At 37.9% G+C, this 23,330-nt stretch overlaps 1 protein-coding gene across 8 annotated transcripts in view; it reads right to left on the reverse strand.

The window, feature by feature from the left end:
* Positions 1 to 23,330, reverse strand: part of Ptpn13 (protein tyrosine phosphatase, non-receptor type 13) — a 229,009-nt gene that overhangs the window by 166,808 nt on the left and 38,871 nt on the right. For all 8 annotated transcript variants that reach the window (XM_023712954.1, XM_023712955.1, XM_004629264.2 and 5 more), the window contains exon 2: positions 20,774 to 20,893. In XM_023712954.1, the coding sequence (XP_023568722.1) occupies positions 20,774 to 20,888 (115 nt within the window). In that variant the 5' untranslated portion in view covers positions 20,889 to 20,893. The remainder of the gene's footprint in view (positions 1 to 20,773; positions 20,894 to 23,330) is intronic.

The raw sequence follows: 23,330 nt of genomic DNA on the forward strand, positions 1-23,330 counted from the left end.
TTTTTTTGCGCAACCGGGGATTGAGCTCAGGCCCTTGCACTTGCCAGGGAAGTGCTTATTCTACTGAGCTATCTACCCGGCCCCTGGGGCCTTGCTATTTTTAAGAAATCTTTTTCTTTCATGATCACTAACCAAAAGCCTTCTATATCTGACATTCCATCCTCTCACTGGCTAATCTGCTGTAGATACTTTCAATGGAATTTTTATTTTCCTGGATATCCGTTTCAACCTGACTTATGGATTCACATTTCTTTCCTGTGTCAAGCATTCATAGCTTCCATAATTTTATTAAGGTCCTCTTTTTGTCAGTATCTGCTCTAGAGTCGCTAAGCATAGTTTTCCTTGTACATAGCAGTTCTGCTATTATCAAAGAAATTATCTTTGATTTCAATTTTTTTTTCCCTAGAGCCTTATTCAACTGCTTTGTTGTTACTACTTCAGAGAGGCCAGGTGGGTGGTTTTCGGATGTGAGCTGGATGTCTAGGTTTGCATCTTGCTTAAGTGTCTTCTCATTTTCTATCTTTTTTTTTTTTTTTTTGTTTTGTTTTGTTTTGTTTCTTAAAGGAATGGAATGTTTACTTAGCTCACAATTTTGAGGGTTAAAGTAGTACTTATATGAAAAACGATGAACTACTTCATCCTGGAACTACAGTACGTAACAGTGGTTTAAAAAATAAGTCTGCAGAGTGAAGGAGCTGCAAATTTGATTTGTATTTGGATCTTATATCTATGACTGTGGTTATCAGGATAAACATCTTATTTTTAAAATCTGTAATATAGGAATAAAAATGGCATTTTATTGGGTTACCTTGATAATTATACATAAAAATACCAAAGAGAAATTTAGACAGAAAATTTTTCTTTAAATATATATATATTTTTTATGAGCAGAATATATTTATTGAGAGAAAGAAAGCTTCTGTCCTGAGAGAGGGACAGGAGGGGGGTCCGAGTAGGTAGTTCCCCCCTGGCAAAAGGATTTTTTTTTTTGCATGTTTGGCTGACTGGAGTTGTGGGGATCGAACCACAGCAACCTTAGGCTGACTGCTTTGTTGAAGCAGCCACTTAAACAATTGAGCTAAGGGGCAGGCCCCAAATGTTTGTTTAAATATTTTATTTATTTATTTTCGGTGGAACTGGGGATTGAACTCAGGCCATTGCGCTTGCTAGGGAAGCCCTTATTCCACTGAGTCATTTCCCCAGCCCCTTAAATGTTAATGATTAAATTTTTTCTTTAAATTATAAAAATTACTATTCAAAGCTGAAGTATTACTTAACAAAACATGGAATTTAAAATGAAATATCTCACCTGCATAAACCACATAATCTTCTGTAATAACAGAAAGAGGAAGAAGAAGGCGAAGAAAAAAAGAGAAGGAGAAGGCAGAGAAGAAGGAGGAGGAAGAGAAGGAGAAAGAAGAGAAGGAGGAAGAGGAGAAGGAGGAGGAGGAGGACGAGGAGGAGGAGGAGGAGGAGGAAGACAAGGAGGAAGAGGCAGCAAAGGCCTAATCCTTTTATGCTGAATATCTTTGACAAGACTGTGATTTTGTGCTAATCAGGGGGACCACCAGCCTCAGTCTCTTGAGTGATCACGTCTGACTAGTAGAGAAATATTAAAAAACAAAACAAAACAAAACAAAACTGAAAAAACCCCACAAGCTTAGATTTCTCATTAATGTTACCTGATTTAAAAATGTTTTGTTACTTTAAAATCCTTACTGGTTTTTTTAAAAATAAAACTGAAGCACAAGGGCCTGAAGCACAGTTCAATCCCTGGTTCCACAAAAAAAAAAAAAAAAAAAAAGAGTATTTTTTAGCAAATTAAAACTGTAAGCCTAATATAATTTCTTCAAAATAAAAACCTTATTCTGTCAACTCTAACTAAGCAAGAAGGAAAAATGGTAAAAGAAATCAAAAGAAATGAAAGTAACAGTTTAGCCTTATGATGTGAGACACTATTAAAAGACATAAAGTCACTTTTCTTTGAAATGTATAACATTTGAAATTCATTTCCAAAATGAGAAAGCAAAAGTTGTCTGAACTGCATTAGCTATGGATTTACATTTGAGATCAACCTGGAAAAAATGATTTGACTAGATTTTTCTGATAGAAACAGTACTCTTCAGAAGAGTACAAGAATAAGAAAACAAAAAAGTTCAAAATGTAAAGTACAACATATTTTCTCTAAGTAAATATATAAGATTAGGTATAAAAATAATTTGTCATTTTCTCCTATTATATTTGGAAGATGTAAGACACTCAGTCGCAGAAAAAAATCTAGGAATACCATACTATATGCATCCAGGTTGTCAAATTACTGCTGCTTCTACATACTCATGGTTCACCTAAAGTTTCGTTTGGCTTGGTTTAGTTTGAATTTTTCATCTAATTGGTTATAATATGTCATTCAGAATCATCAATGAATTAATTTGATATCATAAGTAATTATTTTTTCTTTTTTTAACTTCATTTCCTGGGGTGATACTTGTGAAATGCCTATCATGGCTTGCCTTATTGCTAGTATATAGAGCCCTTAGGAAATGACTACTTGTCTGAGGGGTTTTCCAGGTGTAGCTGGTTTTTGGGTTTGGAATCTATTGCAAAATCCTATATCCTCAACTTGCTGGAGATGAGAAGTTGCTGGCTGTTTGGCCCAGGCTCTGGTTCTTTGCCACTATGCCACAGTATTTTGTGTGACCCTTAGTCAATTTCAGTCTTTGAATACCAAAAAGAACAGCTGCTTAGAACAATTATGTCACTTTTGCCTACAGTGGTACCATCAACAAAGAGAATCAAACACTGCCTAGAAAATGGACAAATTGAGCTGACCACTAATTTGCCACCTTTAACTGTATGAACTAAATTTGTGATTCTATAACAAAATTTAAAACCAGAAAAATATATGCAATATACAAGCCCTTGATATTTAAATTTTGCCCTCATGACTTAAAGTTTAAAATGGGTTAGAGAGAAAATAGAAAAGTGGAAAAAGTTAGAAGTAAGGCTGGAGGACAAAGGAGTATCATGCTAAGTTCAGGAAACTGGTGCAGAAGAGAAGATTGAAGAAAGAAGATTGAAGAAGATTGAAGAAGAAAGAGATAAAGGGAAGAACAGAACCACAACACAAAGAGGCTAGACACCACATTTACATTCATATAAAAACAAAGCAAAGAATGAAGGAGAAAACAATAAAAACCATCACCATAACAAAAAACAAACAAGAGAGACAGGAGAAATAAAAGTACACTTCCAGGTTTGTCTCTGCGTTACTGGTTGATAGCATGTGCAGACAGTTTCCAATCTGTGCTGATCTATTCCAGCAAGCCAGCAGTAGCTTTTTGGTGGGGTAGTGGATAATCTCAGCAATCCTGCACCTTCTGGCCAAGACCAGGTGCAGTGCACCTTATGCAGGCCTGAGCCCAGCTGGGAGCTACTAGGTGGAGCCACCAGCCATTGAGTTCTGAGCTCAGCTGCCCCACTCGAAGACAACTCCCAGACAATCACTCTCTCGCATGGGATGAATGAACCCTCAGCACTCACTGCCAGTTAGCGTAGTCCTTCATGTCCACTGCTCTCCCCCACAGCTGTGTCTCTCTATGGAGGGTTCTAGGATTGCCAGCAGTCACTATGTTTCTGCTGGTCTGAAGTGCTCCTCTTGTGCAGGGAGTCTCATCTCAGGAAGAAGGCACCACCAGCTATTTCCTTGTTTGCTGAAGTTTCTCACTTCACTGTCTCCTTGGGCTTTAATTCACACTTCAGATATTTCCTGGGTCTAGGGGACCCAATTCCCTCCTTTTTGTCTTCCTCACATTGCTATTTTTTCCCTGAGAGCCTTTATCATTTTACATTTTCCCCTTAATTTGTTTTCTATGAGCAATATAAAAAATTAAGAGAATGATCATAAATAGATGAAAAGCAAGGTAAGTGAATAGTAATACAAAGTATTAGAAGATTATCTAGAGACTCTAGAATAATATACAACTGACTGGAAATACCTTGCCTATTCAGGCAAAAAAAAGTATAGTCCTTGTATTTTATATGGTCTAATAAGGAGCTTGACAAAAACATATACAGAAAGTTTAGATGAAGTCACCTTATAACAAGCATTTTCTCAGAATTTCAGTTCACATATTCATAACAATATACACATTAAATCAACCACCTGACAGAACATAAACAAAAAATGATTAGAAGAGTTTCCCTACATTTAAAGTTTTCTTGATAGTAAAATTTTGTGATTAGTTATTTAAGATTCCCTGAAATTTTGCTATATTAGGACCAGCCAGATAGCTCAGAGGATTAAGGCACCTGTTTAGGCAGACGCAGGGGAACAGGGTTTGAGCCCCAGCTTGCCAGCCGGCCATTACAACTGGGCATGGTGGCATGCGCCTGTAATCAGTACCCAGAAAAGGTCCTGGGATGAATACTGATATTTATTTCCTTAAGAATCCAAACTTTGAGAGTAAGACTATGCCATATAGACTGTAGACATCTTAAAAAGGAATTCCTTTGAATGTGGTTTCTTTATAAAAATAAAAGACATAATCTTATTTAATCATCCTAAGAAGTTATAAAGATGTTAACTACAAATGGTAAAGTCTGTTTTAAAACTTAATTTCATTGCTAGTTATTATGGTTTAGATGTAAAATGATCACCATGTATTCAGAAGTGGACTTGCAAAGTGACTGCACCATGGGGCAACATACTAGTGTTGAGAGGTGAAGCCTGGGTGAAGGGGTGGGTTAATGGGGTACAGCTGGAGGGAGTATTCTTGCCAAGAGGCCTCCCTTTAATCTCTGCTTCATGGCTGTCATGGGTGGGGCAGTTTTCCTCTGGTTCCCATGCAGAAAAGGCAGTTTTCCTCACCTGGTGAGGAAAACAAAAACTGCGAAGCAAAACAAACCTCTCCACCTTACACTGCAGCAGGCATTTTTTCCCAGTGATGGGAAAGGGACTAAGCCTCAGCTTTTTAACAATTTTGTCTATGCAACTGTGGAACAAAGTGCTGACTCTCTCAAAGTGCTGGCATTTCCATTGCCACTTGATGTTTTCATGATAGCTTCTAGAGGTCATTTTACCAGACAAACAGGAGACAATTAATGATGCAAATAAGTTTTATGATAAAAGTCCTTTGTAAAGCAAGAAAAATTTCCCCCTAAGTGCAGATACAGTTTTAATCTAAAAGAGGGCATTTTCTTCCATGTCTACTAATCCCCACAAAACCAGAGGGGACAATTAAAAAATTTAAAGAATGAACTTTGTGACTTCATTTTACAGTGAAGGGCTAGCATTTACACAAAGACGAAAACCAACCAACCAACCAATGAAACAAACCTTTCTTAAGGGGTGTGTGTGTCTGGCATTGACTTTGACTTCATTTTTGGAGAGTTGTATAAAAAGGTCAATGAAGATTGGAGTATATTTCCAAAGGCAGGGGGAGTACAATTTTCTAGAGAGAAACCATCTTGTGACAACACGCTTTCACAAATCAGAAAGAATTTTTCTGATTATTAACGTCATGTATTTCCTTATTCTTCAGACATCAACCCCTTGTTTACACTATGATGATCTTTTTCTTCTAAAAGAAAGAGAATTATCTAAATGAGTAATCATTTGTAAAATAAACAAGGCACTCATTTTTTAAAAAGAAATGTTCAAAAGCAAAAAATCTTACCTAAATGACATGAGGCATAAGTTCACTTTTAAATTTCTATGTTTCAGGGAACATGTTAAAAAACTATAAAAACAGGGAGGCACTTATTCCACTGAGCCATCTCCCCAGCATAAATGAGTTTTGTTTGGATTTAGAGATACTTTAAAATAGCATGTCTTATGCCATAGAATATTTTGAATAGAATTGGTGCAACTTGTGTTGTGAAGTCATTTTGAAACCAGTAGCTGTTTTTTTTTTAAAAAAAAATACTGAATATTTTAAATGTAGATGATGCTCTTTAGAAGAAAAAAGGTTTAAAACTAGAAATGATAAACTTTGTAAGCATTTTAAAGGGTAAATCATTGCATTGTATTAGTAGGAGAAACAGAGATGATAGCTAAGAAACTAAAATTCCATACAGATCATATTGCTGAAATGTCAGATGAAAGCAAGAAATAAAGTAGTTCCTCCTCTGAATATTAGAGTAACTCATCAAGTTGATGACTTATGTGCAGAGATGAAATCATGTGTATTACACCTTACAAATGGATGAATATAAGTATAAAATAAAATAAGATAAAAAAGCATGGTTTGACTTGTTACTGTACTGTTGCTTATATTTTCTGGGTATCAACAATCAAAGATACTCTATGTAAATATTTGACAATAAACACAAGTCTTGAAATTGCAAAAAAAAAAAAAACTATAAAAACATTTTTCTAAAACCTTAGTTATATAATGTGAATCAATCCCACAATTTTTACAATGTAATTGCTAACTGACAAGAATGGGAGTATAGAAATATAATTTAATTAAAACTAAACAAAAAAAAATCCTAAAATGAGAATGCTGAATAAAAGATGCTAGCCACAAAATGAATGGCATATTGTCTTTGTATGATGTTCCTATCTAGGCAAATCTGCCTAAGTGCTATGGTCATCGAAGGGATCACCTCTGGTGACCGAAGAAATACTAGGAAGGAGATGAGGGAGCTTTCTGGGTGCTACAGATATGCTATATCTTGATCTGGGTGGCAGCTATTGGAGCGCAGTCGCACATTCATAAATTTCATCAGGCTGTACAATTAAGAATAATGTTGTGAAGTATATAATGTATAATTTTGAGGTATCTCAACACTTAAAAATTCCTCTACATATAAAAATTAAAATATAAGATCACCAAGGATGGAACCAGAGTATGACCCTAGCAACTTTCCCCTCTAAATGTACACATCTTTAAATTTTTAAGACTGCCTGTTTAGAACATCTAAAATAAAAATAATCTTATACTAAGACACAGGGTACTGTTCATGTATATACAGGAAGGTACTGGTCATTAAGTGTTTCATTTACTTGTTAGACAATCTATATCATTCCTTTTAAGAATGCTCGACATTAAATTGAGTTTTATGCTTCATAGTTCATTTCAAGGGAACAAATGAGTTAATCTTACCCAGTTCGAACACATTTAACTTGAAAGACCTGTTACTTTTGGCTGTACAAATAAATGCAAGGCAAGATGTAGCATGTCAGAAACAACTGATACACCCTCTTAATCAACAGAATTATGACTGTAGATAATGAGTAATGCAATAAAAAGGGAACAGTTGAGATCTGGCCTTCTAAAGCTTGTATACAAAGATTTACTCAAAATCTTTTAATCCATAAAAAGTTTTTGCATTTCTTACAAAGTCTTTTAAAAATCTCAGGAAGTCAATTTCAAGTTCAGTGTGAGGGTTTATTTCTGGACTCTATTATTACATAGTTTCACTGATCTATTTGTATATCTGGATCACTGAAGATTTAAAGGCTTGAAATTAGGTAGGGTAGGTCTTCAAACTTCTCTTTTCAAAGTTGTGTGGGCTACTCTAATTATACTGAATTTCCATATGAATTTTAGAACTAATTTCTCAATTTCTGCAAAAGACCTGATGAGTCTATCAATTTTGAGAAAATCTGACATGTGAATAATATTAATTCTCCTGATTCAGGAATACAAATACAGGTCTCCATTTATCTATCTTCAGCTTTTCTCAGCTTTGCTCTTAGCTTTCATTATATAAGTCTTCATATATTTTCTATGAGTCTCTCTAATATTTAAATTATTTTTCAGCACTGTAATCAGTTCAGGAAGCACTTAATTATATGCCTTGCCTTTTAAAATTTGAGACAAAGTCTAGGATTACAGGTGTGTACTACCATGCTCAGAATTATAGTTCATTTATTTATTTACCATTTTTACATGGCATGTGAAATTTTCAATTTGATTGTTCATTACTATGATATAAAGAGACAACTGATTTTTATTATTAATTTTTTTAAATTAAAAAAAAATTTTGTGTAGTACCAGAGATCAAACTTGGAAACTTGTACTTGCCAGGTAGGGCACTTACACCACTGAGCTATCTCCCCAGCACTTATTAATTTTTAAAAATATTTATTTTTAATGTATTTAGTACAGGGTCTCACTATGCAACTTGGATTCCCCAGCGCTGGGATTACAGGCACACCACCATGCTCAGACTCGGTGGCTGACTTAGTGTGCTCGGGGGTGGAGCCAGCAAGGAATATGGTACCTGGGATGGAACCTGGGTTCCTGCATTTGCCTAAGCAGGCTCTTAGTCCACTGAGCTACTTCACAGGCTTTATTTATTTGGTACAGGGTCTCACTACATAGCTTGGACTTGTAGTGATCCCCATCAGGGATGGAATCCAGGTCCTTGCACTTGCCAGAAAGACACTTAAGAGTGCCGAGCTATCTCCCTAGCCCTGACAACTGATTTTTGTATAGTGAGCTTGTATTCTTCAACTTGAACAATTCTTACTTTAGTGAATCTTTTTTTTTTTTGTAATGTCTAACTTTCTACAGAGAGAGTAACATCTTTAAATAAATGTAACCTGACTTTTCTAATGTGGATGCTCTTCACTCATTTTCCTTGTTTTATTGCAGTAGTTAGAACTTGAATACAATGTTGAAAATAAGTAATAAGTAGAGACTTTAGGACTTATTCTTGCTTTTAAGAAAGAGTCAATGTTTCACCATTAAGTATGACTTTGGGTGCAATGCTTTTCAGATATCCTTTTCAGGTTGAGCTATTTCTTTAAAAGTCTCTATTCCTCATTCAGAATTTGTGTGTGTGTGTGTGTGTGTGTGTGTGTGTGCCTGTCTGTCTGTCTGTCTGTCTGTGTTTTAAATCAGAAGTGGATGTTGGATTTTAGCAAATGTTTTTCTGTATCTGTTGAGATGATTATTTGCTTTTCCTTTTTAGTTTGTCAGTATGCTGATACTAACTTGCAAATGTTAAGGCAAAGCATGCCCTTGTACTCCTGGGATACATTTGATCATGGTACATTACGACTTTTCTAAGAAATTTTGTATCTATATTTGTAAAGTATGTTGGTCTGCAGCTTTATTTCTTCTAACATATTTGTCTGTTTTCAAACAAATATTGTTACCCTTATAATATGACATGGGAAGTGTATTTTCCTTTTCAATATTATACTAGTATTTATATAAAATTGTTACTATTCTTTTCTTAGATTTTTAATAGAATCCCTTGGTGAAGTGACATGGATGGATCTGAGTCAGCCTCCCGAGGACTAAGATTATATAGACACGTGCTACAGATCCAGATAGGTTTTTATTGAGTTTTGCTAGTTTTTATCTTCTAAAGCATCCATTTTTTGTAAACTATTAACTGTGGGGGGCGATAGAATGCTCCTCTTACATTTTCCCTTATTTGGGCAAGAAATGCTGCAGCACCAATCCCTGCTTGCCTCGACATCTTCCTGTGGTCCTGGACCTCCTCTACCAATCCACAACTAGTCCCACCCAACTGCTTCCACTATACAGCTATTTAGACCCCGCTCACTTCCTCAATAAACGAGACTTGATCAGAAAGCCTGTCTTGTCTCCGTCTCTTGTGTCTCTTGCCCTGTCTTGTTCAAACCCATTCCTCCTCCAGGTCATTACCCCACATCTTGACTCGCTGGCCGAGTCAAGTGGCGCCCAACGTGGGGCCTGGCATGGAGGATTTAACGAGGGAGCTGTTCAAGCGCCTGGTATGAAGCAGATAGTGAAAGTAAATTCTGAGGCCAACGGCACGCGAGTGCCTGCCACGCCGCTGGAGCCACGGTGAGTGAACGGCAACCCCCTTCCCCTTTTCCGGCATGGGTCAAGCATTAAGCGAGTATGAGCTCTTTGTGGAAAGTCTCAGCAAGGCACTTAAGACACGAGAGATTAAGGTAAAGGAAAAAGATTATTACAGTATTTTAAGTTTATTCATGAGTTTTGCCTGTGGTTCCCATTGGAGGGCACGATCAATTCTAAAAGATAAAAACGAGTGGGCAATGCATTACAGGATTTTTGTAGAGTTTTTGGCCCTGAAAAGGTCCCAATCACAGCATTTTCATACTGGGGCTTGATTGATGAGATTCTTACGCAGCGACATAGAGACCCTTTGGTCAGGGAAATGATTATGCACGGAGATAACTCCAATAGGCCCACTCTGGCCCCTTCCCAGGCTGGTTCAGATGTCTCCTCTCTCCACGGTGAGGAGGCAAATAAAGTGTTAACTAAACCCCAAGGTATTGAGCAGCTGCCACCTTCCCCTAAGGAGCAGCTGCCGCCTCCCCCTTTTGAGCTTTTGGTGCCTCCACCTCCTCCCCCCAGACCACTCTCCTGACCCATTATAAATCTTTGTATCCCAACCTTACTACTTTACAAGAGGTCAATTGGAAAGACTTAGCCAAAGAGGCTTCCAAAAACCATCCTGACCCCGTTGCAGCACCAGTTGCTACAAAACCACCTCCTGATAATAATGAACTGTCCAGATTTGCTCCTAAATCTTCCAATGTGCTTTTGGACCTGGAGAATCGACTGTTTGAGAGGCTTATATTTACAATCTTGACAGGCTGATCCGACACGTGGCGCCCCTAAGATGGCGCCCTTGCCTAAAATGGCGCCTAAACACAATAGGCCCCTGCCCAAAATGGCGTTTCCAGTTTCGGAAGTGATGGCCCCCGGTCAAATGAATTGGAGTATGTTCCCTATGTGAGGCTCAACCCAAAAGGAGGAATAAAAGAAAAAAAAAAAAATGATCAAATAAATCTAAAGTGATTACTAAAGCCAGTGGGAAGACTGGCTGTAGGCACCTTTGGCACTTACTGGTTGGAAAAGGAAAAACAGGGAAAAAAAAAAAAAAAAAGGGTATGTTAAGAGGGAGGGAAGGAAAAGGCAGTTTAAGAGTAGCAAGATGACAGAATAAAGGAAGATCCAGATGATTAACAGATGATGGTGACAGAAGACATGGTAGTAGAGAAAGGATGGAAGGAATCTAAAGGAGGGTAGGTCCAGGAAGAGCAGACTTTTATGGAGAAAAGAGGCACAAATCTGATAAAGTGGCACCAACTAGATAGTTCAGAAAAGAATGGCTATAGAGAAGAGGTGGGGAGTAATCTATAGGCCTAGGCAACAAAGAAGAACAGATAGTAAGTAGAAAGATGGTGAGTAGAATGTGACTATGGGATGATGCAGCACAGCAATGGCAGTCACCTAGGACAGGGAGGCATGAGGCACCAGGGGGGACAGAGAGCAGAGGAGAAGCAGGGGAGGAGGAAGAAAGGGAACAACAAGAGGGGAGCGGGGAGCAGGGCTCAAGTGGCAGAATGCCCAGGCCTGCTTCCAAGGCTGCACAAAGAGGGCAGTCCAATTCATCCCCTTATTAGTGGGGCTGGGAGTCACCGCCATGGGGACAGGTTCAGTGGGCTTGGGGGTAGCAGTACATTCTTACACTAAATTATCTAACCAGCTGATTGATGATGTTCGAGCATTATCTGGTACTATCCAAGATATCCAAGACCAGATAGATTAACTAGCAGAAGAGGTCTTGCAAAATAGGAGAGGCTTGGACCTTCTGACAGCAGAGCATGGGGAAACATGTCTTGCTTTACAGGAAAAGTGTTGTTTTTATGTTAATAAATCAGGCATAGTTCGAGACAAAATCCGAGAGCTTCAGGATCAACTACTCAAGCGGAGACAAGAACTTGCGGATGACTCCTTCTCCTCATTGTGGGGAGGAATGTTCCCCTATCTTGTGCCCCTGTTGGGACCCCTCTTTTCACTCTTACTGTTTCTCATGATAGGACCTTGCATTTTTCAAAAACTTACAGCATTCATCAGCTCACGTTTAGATGCCTTTGCTGCAAAGCCCATTCAGATACATTATCATCAGCTGGAAATGGCAGATCAACAAGAGTATTGTGAGAGGGTTCCCTCAAATGGACCCTATCATAATGTGGCCTAATCTGATATAGGTCCCCCTGGTGAGACGGACAAGTAGTCAATGACGGGCAACTAGGACCCACATGCAGTACTGCCGACCACCTAAGACAGGAACAGGGCCTACTGCTGCCCTGCAACCCCAAGATGGGTAAGGTCTGGTCGATCTCATGTGAAGGAGTCCTTGACCCAAGCCAGGCATTGTCCCTGCAGGGCACTGTCAATTTCCTGCTTGATGTATTTAATAAAAAGGGGGGATATGTGGGGGGCGATAGAACGCTCCTCTTACATTTTCCCTTATTTGGGCAAGAAATGCTGCAGCACCAATCCCTGCTTGCCTCAACATCTTCCTGTGGTCCTGGACCTCTTGTACCAATCCACAACTAGTCCCACCCAACTGCTTCCACTATACAGCTATTTAGACCCCGCTCACTTCCTTAATAAAGGAGACTTGATCAGTAAGCCTGTCTTATCTCCATCTCTTGTGTCTCTTGCCCTGTCTTGTTCATCCCCGTTCCTCCTCCAGGTCATTACCCCACGTCTTGACTCGCGGGTCGAGTCAATTAACTATTTCAAATAACTTTGTTCATAATTTCCACTTTCTATTATTTTAATATCCTTAAAATCTGAAGCAGGGTCACATGATACTGTTCAACTATCCTACTGCTAGACTCATCGAAGATCTATCAACTTTTAAGCTTGGTTGTCACACATACATGAAGTCATTTTGTAACTCTAAATAGGTACTGCTGTAATAATTTGCTTTAAAAGTTACAGAATTTCTGTTGTGCAAATATATAGTTACAAGTGACCTTGTTTCTAGTTCTAAAATGATTAGATGGAATAAATGAAGATTATCTCCAGCTCTAAGAATTTGACTTCTTAAATATATTTGGATGATTCCAAGTTTATGTAGGCATTTCTTCTAATTATTTTTTTTCAATATCAAGGGCTTTTTCCTGAACATATTTATGTAATAAAAATAATTTTATATAAAAACTAATAGTTCACTGTGGGGCTGGGGAGATAGCTCAGTAGAATAAGTGCTTGCCTGGCAAGCACAAGGGCCTAAGTTCAATCCCCAGTTTCGCCAAAAAAAAAAAAAAAAAAAATAGTTCATTGAATTTTCTGATATAGATCATTTATTCTCTAAGAAGATTTTTTTAAAGTATCTACAAATTGTGTTTTTGAAGCATTTAAGGAATGAAAAGAAGTTTGACCTTTGCTCCAAATACTTGTAGCAATGTTTTCACTTATGTATATAAGAAGCAAGACTTGATGAAGAAATAGTCAAAAGTCTATATGGCCCATTCTCTGCAAATTCATCTTCCTTAGATGAATTTATCTTCCAAAGATGAAGAAAAAATGTATATATTTATTCTCAATTTTCCAGAGATATTTTCTGAGATTTCTTCAAATGTTTTTGACAATGTATCTTGTATATTTTCAGTATTTCCCTGTATTATACACTTCATTCTATTGATTTTTTAACTACTTAGGCTACTCATTTTATTATTTATTAAATAAGGAACTAGAAAATGACTGCATATAAAGGATTCATGATTCACTTAAATCATAAATCATGACTCACTTAATCATAAAGTCTCACTTAATTTCTTCCCTGAGCAAGGGTGAACGCTAACTAATCAACTAATCTAACATCTGAATTCCCTAAATTCAAAACTGCTGTCTTCTGCAAAGAGTAATAGTTCAATAACTAAAATAACTTAACAGTTTGGGGACAATTTACATAACTGTAAGCCAAGTTTTCAAGTAGCAATACTCTCATTTATAAAGATTATCCAGAAAAGATAAAGAGAATAGCGGCCAGGGAGATGGCTCAGTAGAATAAGTGCATGCCTGGCAAGCACAAGGATGTGAGTTCAATCCCTGGTTCTGCAAAAAAAAAAAAAAAAAAAAAGAAGACAATAGTATTGTTTGTTTGTTTGTTTGTTTTATCATCTAGGACCACTGGCCATCGATATGAATTCATCTATGATATAGAAAATCTCACATGTGTACTCTAACATGAAGCAAAAGAAACTTTTTCCTTGGTATGCTTGTACAACAGGCATTTGTGACTGTATGAATGCATTATTTTTCCACACACACCAAGCAAGCAGCTGATTATGCACAGAACACCAACCTGGTGTCCACTACTCCAATTCAGCTCTGACACTATGGGTGTGAAGACTGCACCCACCTCAGACACCAACCGAGGCAACGGGTTGCCACCTATATTTCTGACTGGTAGGTTATAAATTAAAGTTCCCTCTTCCTCTCTCTCAGATCAGATTAACTTGCAGGAGTAGCAGAACTAGGGAAATTCCTTATACACTGATACCATATAAAGAATATTACAAAAGACACAAACAAAAACAAGAGGCACACAGCAGGTTATGTGGCAAGAGGCACGCAGTTTCCTCTCTGGGTGTACCAGCTTTCTGGAAGCTCCACCTCCAACTATCTAGAAGCCTCATTATACAGGCATGATGATGGTCATTGGTGATCAACTTAAGCTTCAACTCCTCTCCTCTCCCTAGAGGTAGAGAGATGAGGCTGAAAGATCCCAACCACCTAATCCTGGATTAATCTTTCCTGTGACAAGCCACATCTTGAAGCTACCAAGGGACTGTCACTCAAATCATTAAAAAAAATCACTTCGGTGAGTCCAAGGATTTTAGAAGTTTATGCCAAGGAACACAAATTAAAACAAAATACACATATCTTTCACAACATCACAGACATGCCCAGGTTTGGAGTCACCATGCTGATCTAGACCACAGGTAGCAATATCAGTCTAGTAACTACCTTTCTCTCAGTTACATCCTTCACCTTGGAGAAGGATAGAGGGGCAGGAAGTTAAGCTTATCGTTAGTAGTCAGTGATGTGGTCAATCATGCCTACAAAAACAATGAAGCTTCCTTACAAAAGCCAGCACTTGGGTTCACAGAGCTTCCAGACACTGCCCATGTGGTTGGTTCTCAGAGGGTGGTGCACTTATACAAGCAGGCACACACAATGCCCCTTTCTTGTGCATCGCTCAGCTGCATCCTTTAGAACACCCTTTATAATTAGCTGGTAAATGTGTTTCCCTGAGTTTTGGGAGCTGCTCTAGCAAATTAATCAAGACTCAATCCTAGTTAGTTGGCCAGAAGCACAGGTAAAATAAACTGGAGCTTGTAATGGATGTCTGATCTTTGGTGGTCCCATGGCTTTGAGGTCTCCAGCTGTGATCAGAATTGACCTGGAGGGCACCCAGTTGGTTTCTGGTTGCAAAACTGATTGCTGATGGGAAAACAAAGGAATAAACAACCCCCCCACCCCGCGCACACACACACACATTTAGTCACAGAAGTGTAGACTAAGAGAATAGTTTGGTTTTTCATGTGTCTACATATTTTTCTGGTCTAAGACAGAGAAACACATAATTAGGAAGCATAATATGTATAATAAAGCTTTAACGAGTTCCCCCCAGAATTTTTATTTCACTGACTACATTCAAATTTTTATAGAAGAGTAACTCCTTAAATAGGTAAACAAGTAAAATCAGGCTGCCTGTTATTTATAAAATAGCAAAATTACAAAGTAGGGCACATGGAAATAAAGAGGCACTCTAGATCAGTGATGAACCTTTTAGAGGCATGTGCCTAAAAGGCAACCTCAAACCTACTTAGTTATCAAAGTGCTACCACTGTCACTAAACCTGAAGAATTTAGAAAAAATAATTCATACATTAACATATTTTGTCTTAAACAAATAACATGTGTGCCATACACGACTGCTCTAGATAAATGGCAAGGAGGAGTAACCCCAGGCAACATTAAGAACAAACCAGAATCTATACACAATATCACAAACTTGTAATCCCAGCACTCTGGCAACTTGAGGCAGAAGGATTACAAATGAGGTCAGGCTGGGCAACTTAGTGATACTCTGTCTCAAAACAAAAAATTTAAGAAGTGCTGGAGTTAGGTAGCTCAGTATAAAACAAAACAAATGATAACCAAACATTCACATACATATCTGAAACCAAACTGCAGAAAATGTAGTGCTAAGATTACTGAAAAGATTCAGATCACCATATAAAATAAGTTTAGAGGTAAGAAGACAGAAGAACTTAGAATACAGAAACACAATCACAGTGGGAAATTTTTACAGATCATGTACTCAAGTAATGAGGATTTATTTTAAAAAATTAAAATCACAAATATTAAAAAAATCTAAGTTACAGTCTATTGATGGAAGGCACAGAAACTTTTCCAATAACCACAGGATGATGACAGCCCATATATAAGTCGACAAGAAAAACTTGGTATGGTGGTTACAATCCTGTAATTTTAACTACTAAGGAGGCTGAGGCATGAGTACCACAAGTCCAAGTCCAGCCTTGGAAACTGAATAAAATCCTGTCTCAAAATATAGCGGGCTAGTGATGTACTCAGTGGTGGAACATTTGCCAAGTATGTTTAAGACCCTGGGTTCAATCCTTAGTGTTGCAAACAAATAAAAAAACAAACACAGAATCAAAAAATTCTAAGCAGTAATTATACAGATTACACATATTAATAAAACTAAGAAACGTAAGAACAAAACTTGTGGAGGATCACCTGGGCAATTCTTCTTGAAGGAGGAGCAACTGTCTCCATTTTGGCTGAATCTGACCCTATTTCCATGCATTGATATGTACAGGACTTTTCTTTTTGCCTTCAATTGGCTTTAAGCAATGCATATCAGTTCGGCTAAGGTGCTAATGTGTAGTCTTTGAAGTAAGATGACAGGTCAGTGTTTCCCTGCCCCCATAGCTCCCAAAAGCCATGTGTGAGCCAATGTAATGCTCCATGCTGTCAGCTGGAATTGAGCATCAAGACAAAAAGCTATGACTTGCCTTCTAAGGTCAATTAAGACTCAGGACATATGAGAACTTGTACTGTAATGTCATGTACCTCGGTAGTGTCCCAAATTTTCTGATCAAGAAGATTATGGGGCCAAAGAGGAAAGTGATCGATGACATAGAGTGGGCCTAAGGAGAGTCACATGGGGAGAAGATACTCTCTCAGGCTTTCACAGAGAGCACATTGGCCAAGCATTGGCCGTGACTCATCCACATGGCTGCACTGATAAAGGTTCTACAATCTGAGGTACAGGATATCAGGACAAATCCTGAGGGCATTTCACTGACCTTCTCAGACCAAAAAGCTACAACTCTTGTTGCATAGGTCCTGCTTTACCTCGGTCTTAACCATCCAGCAGAAAAGTATGAAGACGAAATTATAAGAAATAAAGCCATGCTGTTAAGTTGAGCTGTGGGGGACTCAGGTCAATAATTTCTGACATTGCCAGTTAAACAGAAGACCCAATGCTATTATGGGCTACTGGACTCTTTTAGAATATTTTGCTGAGTTTACACACCTATAATATTCAATAACGGAACTTCGAAAAAATGGGGTATACAGATGAATGTCCATTTTGTATCTGTGTATTCAAAGTGGTTGGGATAGATATATAGTTACATTCTGTTAATGAATAGAATGATTTGTTCTAATGGTGTTTGTAAATAGGATCACAAGTCCGCATCTTGTACAGCAATTAACCACTAAGAAGAATATATGCAGTGTATTATTTGTTGAGAAAAAAAAAAAAAAAAAAGCTATGACTTCCTGGGGCTTGACAAATTACACATCAGAGATGAAGCATGGTCCCCAAAACATTAGATATGATCTCAGCTGTGTCATGCAGTTTACTCTTTCCGCATGTCTTTCTCTTTGCATACTGCAGAGGTGATTTCAGGCCTCCCAGTAGCCCAGATCACTGCACTCAACAACTTCCATTCTCATGGTCACTTAGCCTCAAGCCACTCTTCTTCACAAATTAATAACCCAGGTTTGGTCCTGGGTTAAGGCCATCATCCTAGCCAGACTTAGGAACCTCTTGATTCCCCAACGACTTTACACCATGGGTTACACTGAAGTGGCAGAATGGAATTAACTCCATGAGATTCCAATAACTTTTCCATGGGATTACGAACATAAACTTCCTGGACTGAGACAAGGAAGGACTCTATACCAACTACCATCATCATCATCATCATCTAGTGTGTGGGAATGTATATTTCTTAAGTTTTAAATTTTTCCTCCAGGGAAAACATTTGAAGATGGTTGTTTCTGTCAAAGCAGATCCTTAGATACCATTATACTACGAATAGAACTCACAAAGATTTTTGTTTTAAAAATGTTAAAAGACTTAAATTTCTGGGAGGCTCAAAAATATGAAGAAATATTTTGTTTTAATTTTGCTCAATGCTTTTATGTCCACCTTTTTATTACAGGAATGTCAACAGCATGCTTGCAGTCATATATTGAAAAAGATAAGGGGGTCTGGGGAGATAGCTCAGTAGAATAAGCGCTTGCCTGGTAAGTGCAAGGGACTGAGTTCAATCCTCGGTTCCACCAAAAAAAAAAAAAAAAAAAAAAAGAAAGAAAGAAAGAAAGAAAGAAAGAAAGAAAGAAAGAAAGAAAGAAAAAAAGAAAGAAAAAGATAAAATAAGAAATGATATTAAGATGATCTAGGGAGAAAGAGACAGACAAAAGGCAAACCAAGCCAACATAGAAAAAAACAAACAAACAAAATGAGATAGGCTGGCTGACATATTTTAGAAAAACAAACTCCATGGAGACCATTTGAGTTTACCTGTTTTCCTCCCTAACTTTCTCATTGTTTTTCATAGAGGTGCCTAATAGAGAATGAAGGCAAACACAATTTATCCAAAAAAACTCCACACTAATAGTAAATAATTTTATTTTGGCTTACAGTAAGACTCCAGATAAAAACTTATATTGAAATAACTGTCATATTATGACTAAATGAAAATGAATGAAAAAATCAGAAATTTCAAATAAATCAAGTATCTGGTCCCTTCAAATAAACAGAAATTTTCAATTAATAATCATAGTAACTGGTAAGCTCCCAACTGCCAAATTAACCAAATTTGCTTTCTCTGTACTACAATATCATTGTATGAATTAGACTGGAGGCCTTAAGAATAACCAACTCCCATTGGGCAGAATACACAGCTGCCTCTCAATTTTATAATGCATTCAGTAAATCTCTCTATTGTAATATGCCCAATGTATTATGTAATAATTGTCTTTCAATGCCAAGAACTACAAATTCACGCAATCTCTATCACCCTTATGAAATCTGAAAGAAGGACACACACACTTAGGCACTTACAGGGTGCAAGGTGCTTTATATTCTGTGAGTCACAGCCTGGGCAATGATCCTGCCTCAGTATAGTAACAGAGGCATTCTCTTTCCCTTCTCTGAATATCTGTAATACTCACTGTCTCTGTCATTCATTTGGTATGCTGTTTTGAAGTGGTAAACTTTTCACATGTATCTATTTATATTTGATATAATAAACCCCTTAAGGGCAACAGTGACACCTTCTACTTACTTGGATCTTTCACGTAACAACATGCAAGCAGATGTTTCTTAAATATTCACTGTCTACTTTTAATTGGTAATTAACTGAGTAATGCCACCAACACAATTTTCCTCAATAATATCTTTAGAGTATGGTTAACTGCTTTTAAGAGTACGTAAACTTCAGAATTTTATGAAAAGTCAAAGTGAAACAAGCATAACAATAGAACTTATTTAAGCTAAACAGATTTTTGGTAAAGAAATCACATCTTTTTTAGATTAATCCTGGCTCTAATCAAAGATCATCACACATCTGAGTAAAAAATAGTAATGGGTGGCCCTAACACTGCTCAAGTTCCTGTCCCTAAATTAGAAAATAACATGAATGACAATGAAACTTTACCACCTGTCCGCAAATGCAGAACCTGTACTTTCCTGTACTCAAACCACAGTTATCCCTACACCTTTCTACCAGGTCTCCATGACTCCTGGCTCTCAACTGTAGCATGCACAAGAATATTCAAGAGGGGCTCCACGCTGAGTTTCTTCTGCTATGGGTCTCTACTGGGGGTGAATGTTTGTCTGCTAGGCAGATTATAGGTGACACCGGTGCTGCTGCTCCAGGTCCCACCCACCCTCTGAAGACTAATCTGACTGAATCCCCACCTCCTTCTGTTGTGTTTCTAATTTATTTATGTACTTCTATTTTAAAGAATGACTTTTTCCATTAAGTGAAACATAGTTTACTTACCTACTATTCTATATGGGTGTTGGCTATATGATAGGAGTGACAAACACCATCTTTAGATGGAGTTTTTCAGCATGACCTAAAATGGTTTTAGACAACCAGGTGACTGAATCACTTTTCCACACCACCATTTGGACCAAGTAACCACCTATCAGGAAGCACCAGACTATAGTACTTGTTTGGCCTACATCCAATGCAGGGTCACAGGGGGCACATGTAGTTTCCTGCATTGAACCCAGAGTCTTTCCTCCTGTTCATCTGGATAACATGGACTTTCCTTCCAGATCTCAGTGCAGGAGCAATTCTTGAAGGGAAGCCCTCCTTTCCTCCTTGTGACCAAATCAGGTCACCCATTGTTAACTCTCATAGTCACTGAACCTCCTTCTCTTTAGCCCCTGTCATGGTTGTAATTTTCACACATGTATACATATTTTATTAATAGCTACTCTCTCTTAGAATATAAGCTCCAAACAGGAAGGAATTTTTTTGCTTTGATATGCATTGTATTTCCAGTGCCTGGTACACAGAATCGCAGCACTGTCAGCTCTCTTAAGAGATAAGTTGAAGTGTTCCTTTTCATACTCTGTCAAAAGCACAATAATAACAAAACAGAAATCTAATCTCAGCAACTAAATACACAAAATAGTTTTTAAAAATTTTAATTTACCTTTTCTGAATAATTCTTGAAGACTTTCGGCACTCTGGTTTAGTACAGCCCATATTTCTTCCTCCTGCAGTGGTCCGCCCCGAACCTCCAGGGCTTCAGCTAGTGACACATGCATATTACCTGGAACAAAGGTAGTGAATATTTGCATCAGCAATTCAGTGATGACAGATGACAACCCACCATCTACCCATTTCTCAATATACCCTTCAATTTAAATATAATTCTACTTTTTAAGTTCATAAATTATAAAAGAAGCTGTGCATAGTAGTGAATGCCTATAGTCCCAGCTACCTGTGAGGCTGAAGCAAGATGAGCAGTTGAGCACAGGAGTTTGAGGCCAGCCTGGGCAACAAAGGAAGACACTGTGTGTGCGTGCATGTGTGCGTGCGTGTGTGTATGTGTGTGTGTCTCTCTCTCTCTCTCTCTCTCTCACACACACACACACACACACACACACACAGAGGCAAAGACATTTGAGGAAAAACTCTTCAAAATAGCCATTTCCCCAAAAGCTACAACTCTTGTTGCATAGGTCCTCTTTACCTTGGTCTTAACTATCCAGCAGAAAAGTATAAAAACGAAATATAAGAAGTAAAGCCATGCTGTTATGTTGAGCTGTAGGGGACTCAGGTCAACAATTTCTGACACTGCCAGTCAAGCGGAAGACCCAATACTATTATGGGTTACTGGACTCTTTTAGACTATTTTGCTGAGCTAACACACCTATAATATTCAAATAACGGAACTTAACAAAAAAAGGGTATACAGATGAATGTCCATTTTGTATCTGTGTATTCAAAGTGGCTAAGATAGATATATAGTTACATTCTCTTAATGAATAGAGGGATTTATTGTAATGGTGTTTGTAAATAGAATATCATGTCTGCATGTTGTACAGCAATTAACCACTAGGAAGAATGTATGCAAAGTGTTAATTACTGAAACTGTCCTACCAATTTGATTTGAAACTGTCTCATTGCTATTTGTTTCTCAATAAAATTATGAAAAAAAAAAAAACATTTCATTTGCTCTAAACCAGCAAGTTCTGCCTAAGAGCAGGAACTGGGGAATGGTAGTGACTACTCCATGAGGGGACAGGATACATCAAGTTACAGATGATGAAACCAAAGCAGCTAGACTAAAAGCCTTTCACAATTCAGTCCTAAGTTTCACTCCATGCCTCCCAAATACACATCAGAAAAGGAGGAGACCTTACAGCCATCACAGAGAAAGTTAGGAAAATATGCAACACATTCTGGAATTAAATATTTCTAGGCCTACACTCACCCTGGGGCTGAGAGCCTGAATGCAATACATGGAGGGAAAGAGGCTTCTCTGTGCTGCTGTTCCTCCCTTTTTGCTCTTGCTGTTTTGCTGTTTTTTGCTGCCATGAATTGCTGCCCTCTGCCATGTACCACTCTGCCTTGGACCCAGCTGAGTATGACTGATGCCTCCACAAACTGTGAGCTAAATAAGCCTTTCTTTCTTAATTTTGGGTGTTGGGTTTTTGTCTCAGTAATGAGAGAAAAGTAACCAAGACAGGGCCCAACTTTATCATCAAGTCACCATTTGCTCCTCGCAGTTGCTTCATTTGTAACCCTGCTTCCCATTTGTGAGTTGGTAATAATAATAATCATAATGCCATTTTGACTATGATAAGAGGCAATGTAACATGCTTTATAACCTAAAACTCCAGAGAAGCTGAATAAAGCATCAAAAAAATGTATCTCTTGATATTTTTACAGGATCAGTTTTCACAATGTTGCTGTTATGGCTTGTGTCTAATTGTCCCCCAAAGCCTCAGGAAATCATAGGTGGGGCTTTTTCAGAGGTGGTTGGACTTAAGAGTGTATGATACTTGGATTTATTCATGGTGAAATTCCACTAGGATCAAGCAACGGCACTAAGAGTAAGGATGTGATCGTTACCTGCCCTAAGTAGCCTAGGAAAGATATAAGGGATAGAAAAGGCAGTGGTCGACCCTTGCCTGCGTTGATACTTTCTGCCCACCATGAATTATTTTTCCTCTGCAATGCCTGTCTGCCATGCCACCCAGCCTTGGAGCCAGCTGACAATGGACTGAAACTTTCACAAACTGTGAGCCAAATAAACCTCTCCTCCTCTAATGTTGGATATCAGGTACTTTGTCTCAGCAATCAGAACAGTATGACAGTTGCTTAAAGTGATATACTGATAAAATTTACGATATTCTATTGGGCCCAGTAATCCCATTTTTATTTTACAAGGGGAAAATGCAGTTACTCAAAATTTTCTTATGTAAATTTTTCTGAATTGACATGACTAAAAAACAAAATTGTTTTTCATAATGATCACTAAGATTTATGATCACACCAAACTAATTTAAGCATAATATATAATACATACCTAATTGTAGACTGAAGTGGATGGTTTTGGAAGTTATAAGGAATTTAACACATTAAATATTGTACTTACTTTTTTTAATTTTTATTTATTTATTTATGTGTGTGTGTGTGAGTGTGTGTGTGGCCAGCTCAGCCCACCAGGGGGCGGGGCTGGCTGGCATGTGGTGCTGGGG

The sequence above is a fragment of the Octodon degus genome, unplaced genomic scaffold (genome assembly GCF_000260255.1).
Source record: "Octodon degus isolate 3935 unplaced genomic scaffold, OctDeg1.0 scaffold00028, whole genome shotgun sequence".
NCBI lineage: Eukaryota > Metazoa > Chordata > Mammalia > Rodentia > Octodontidae > Octodon > Octodon degus.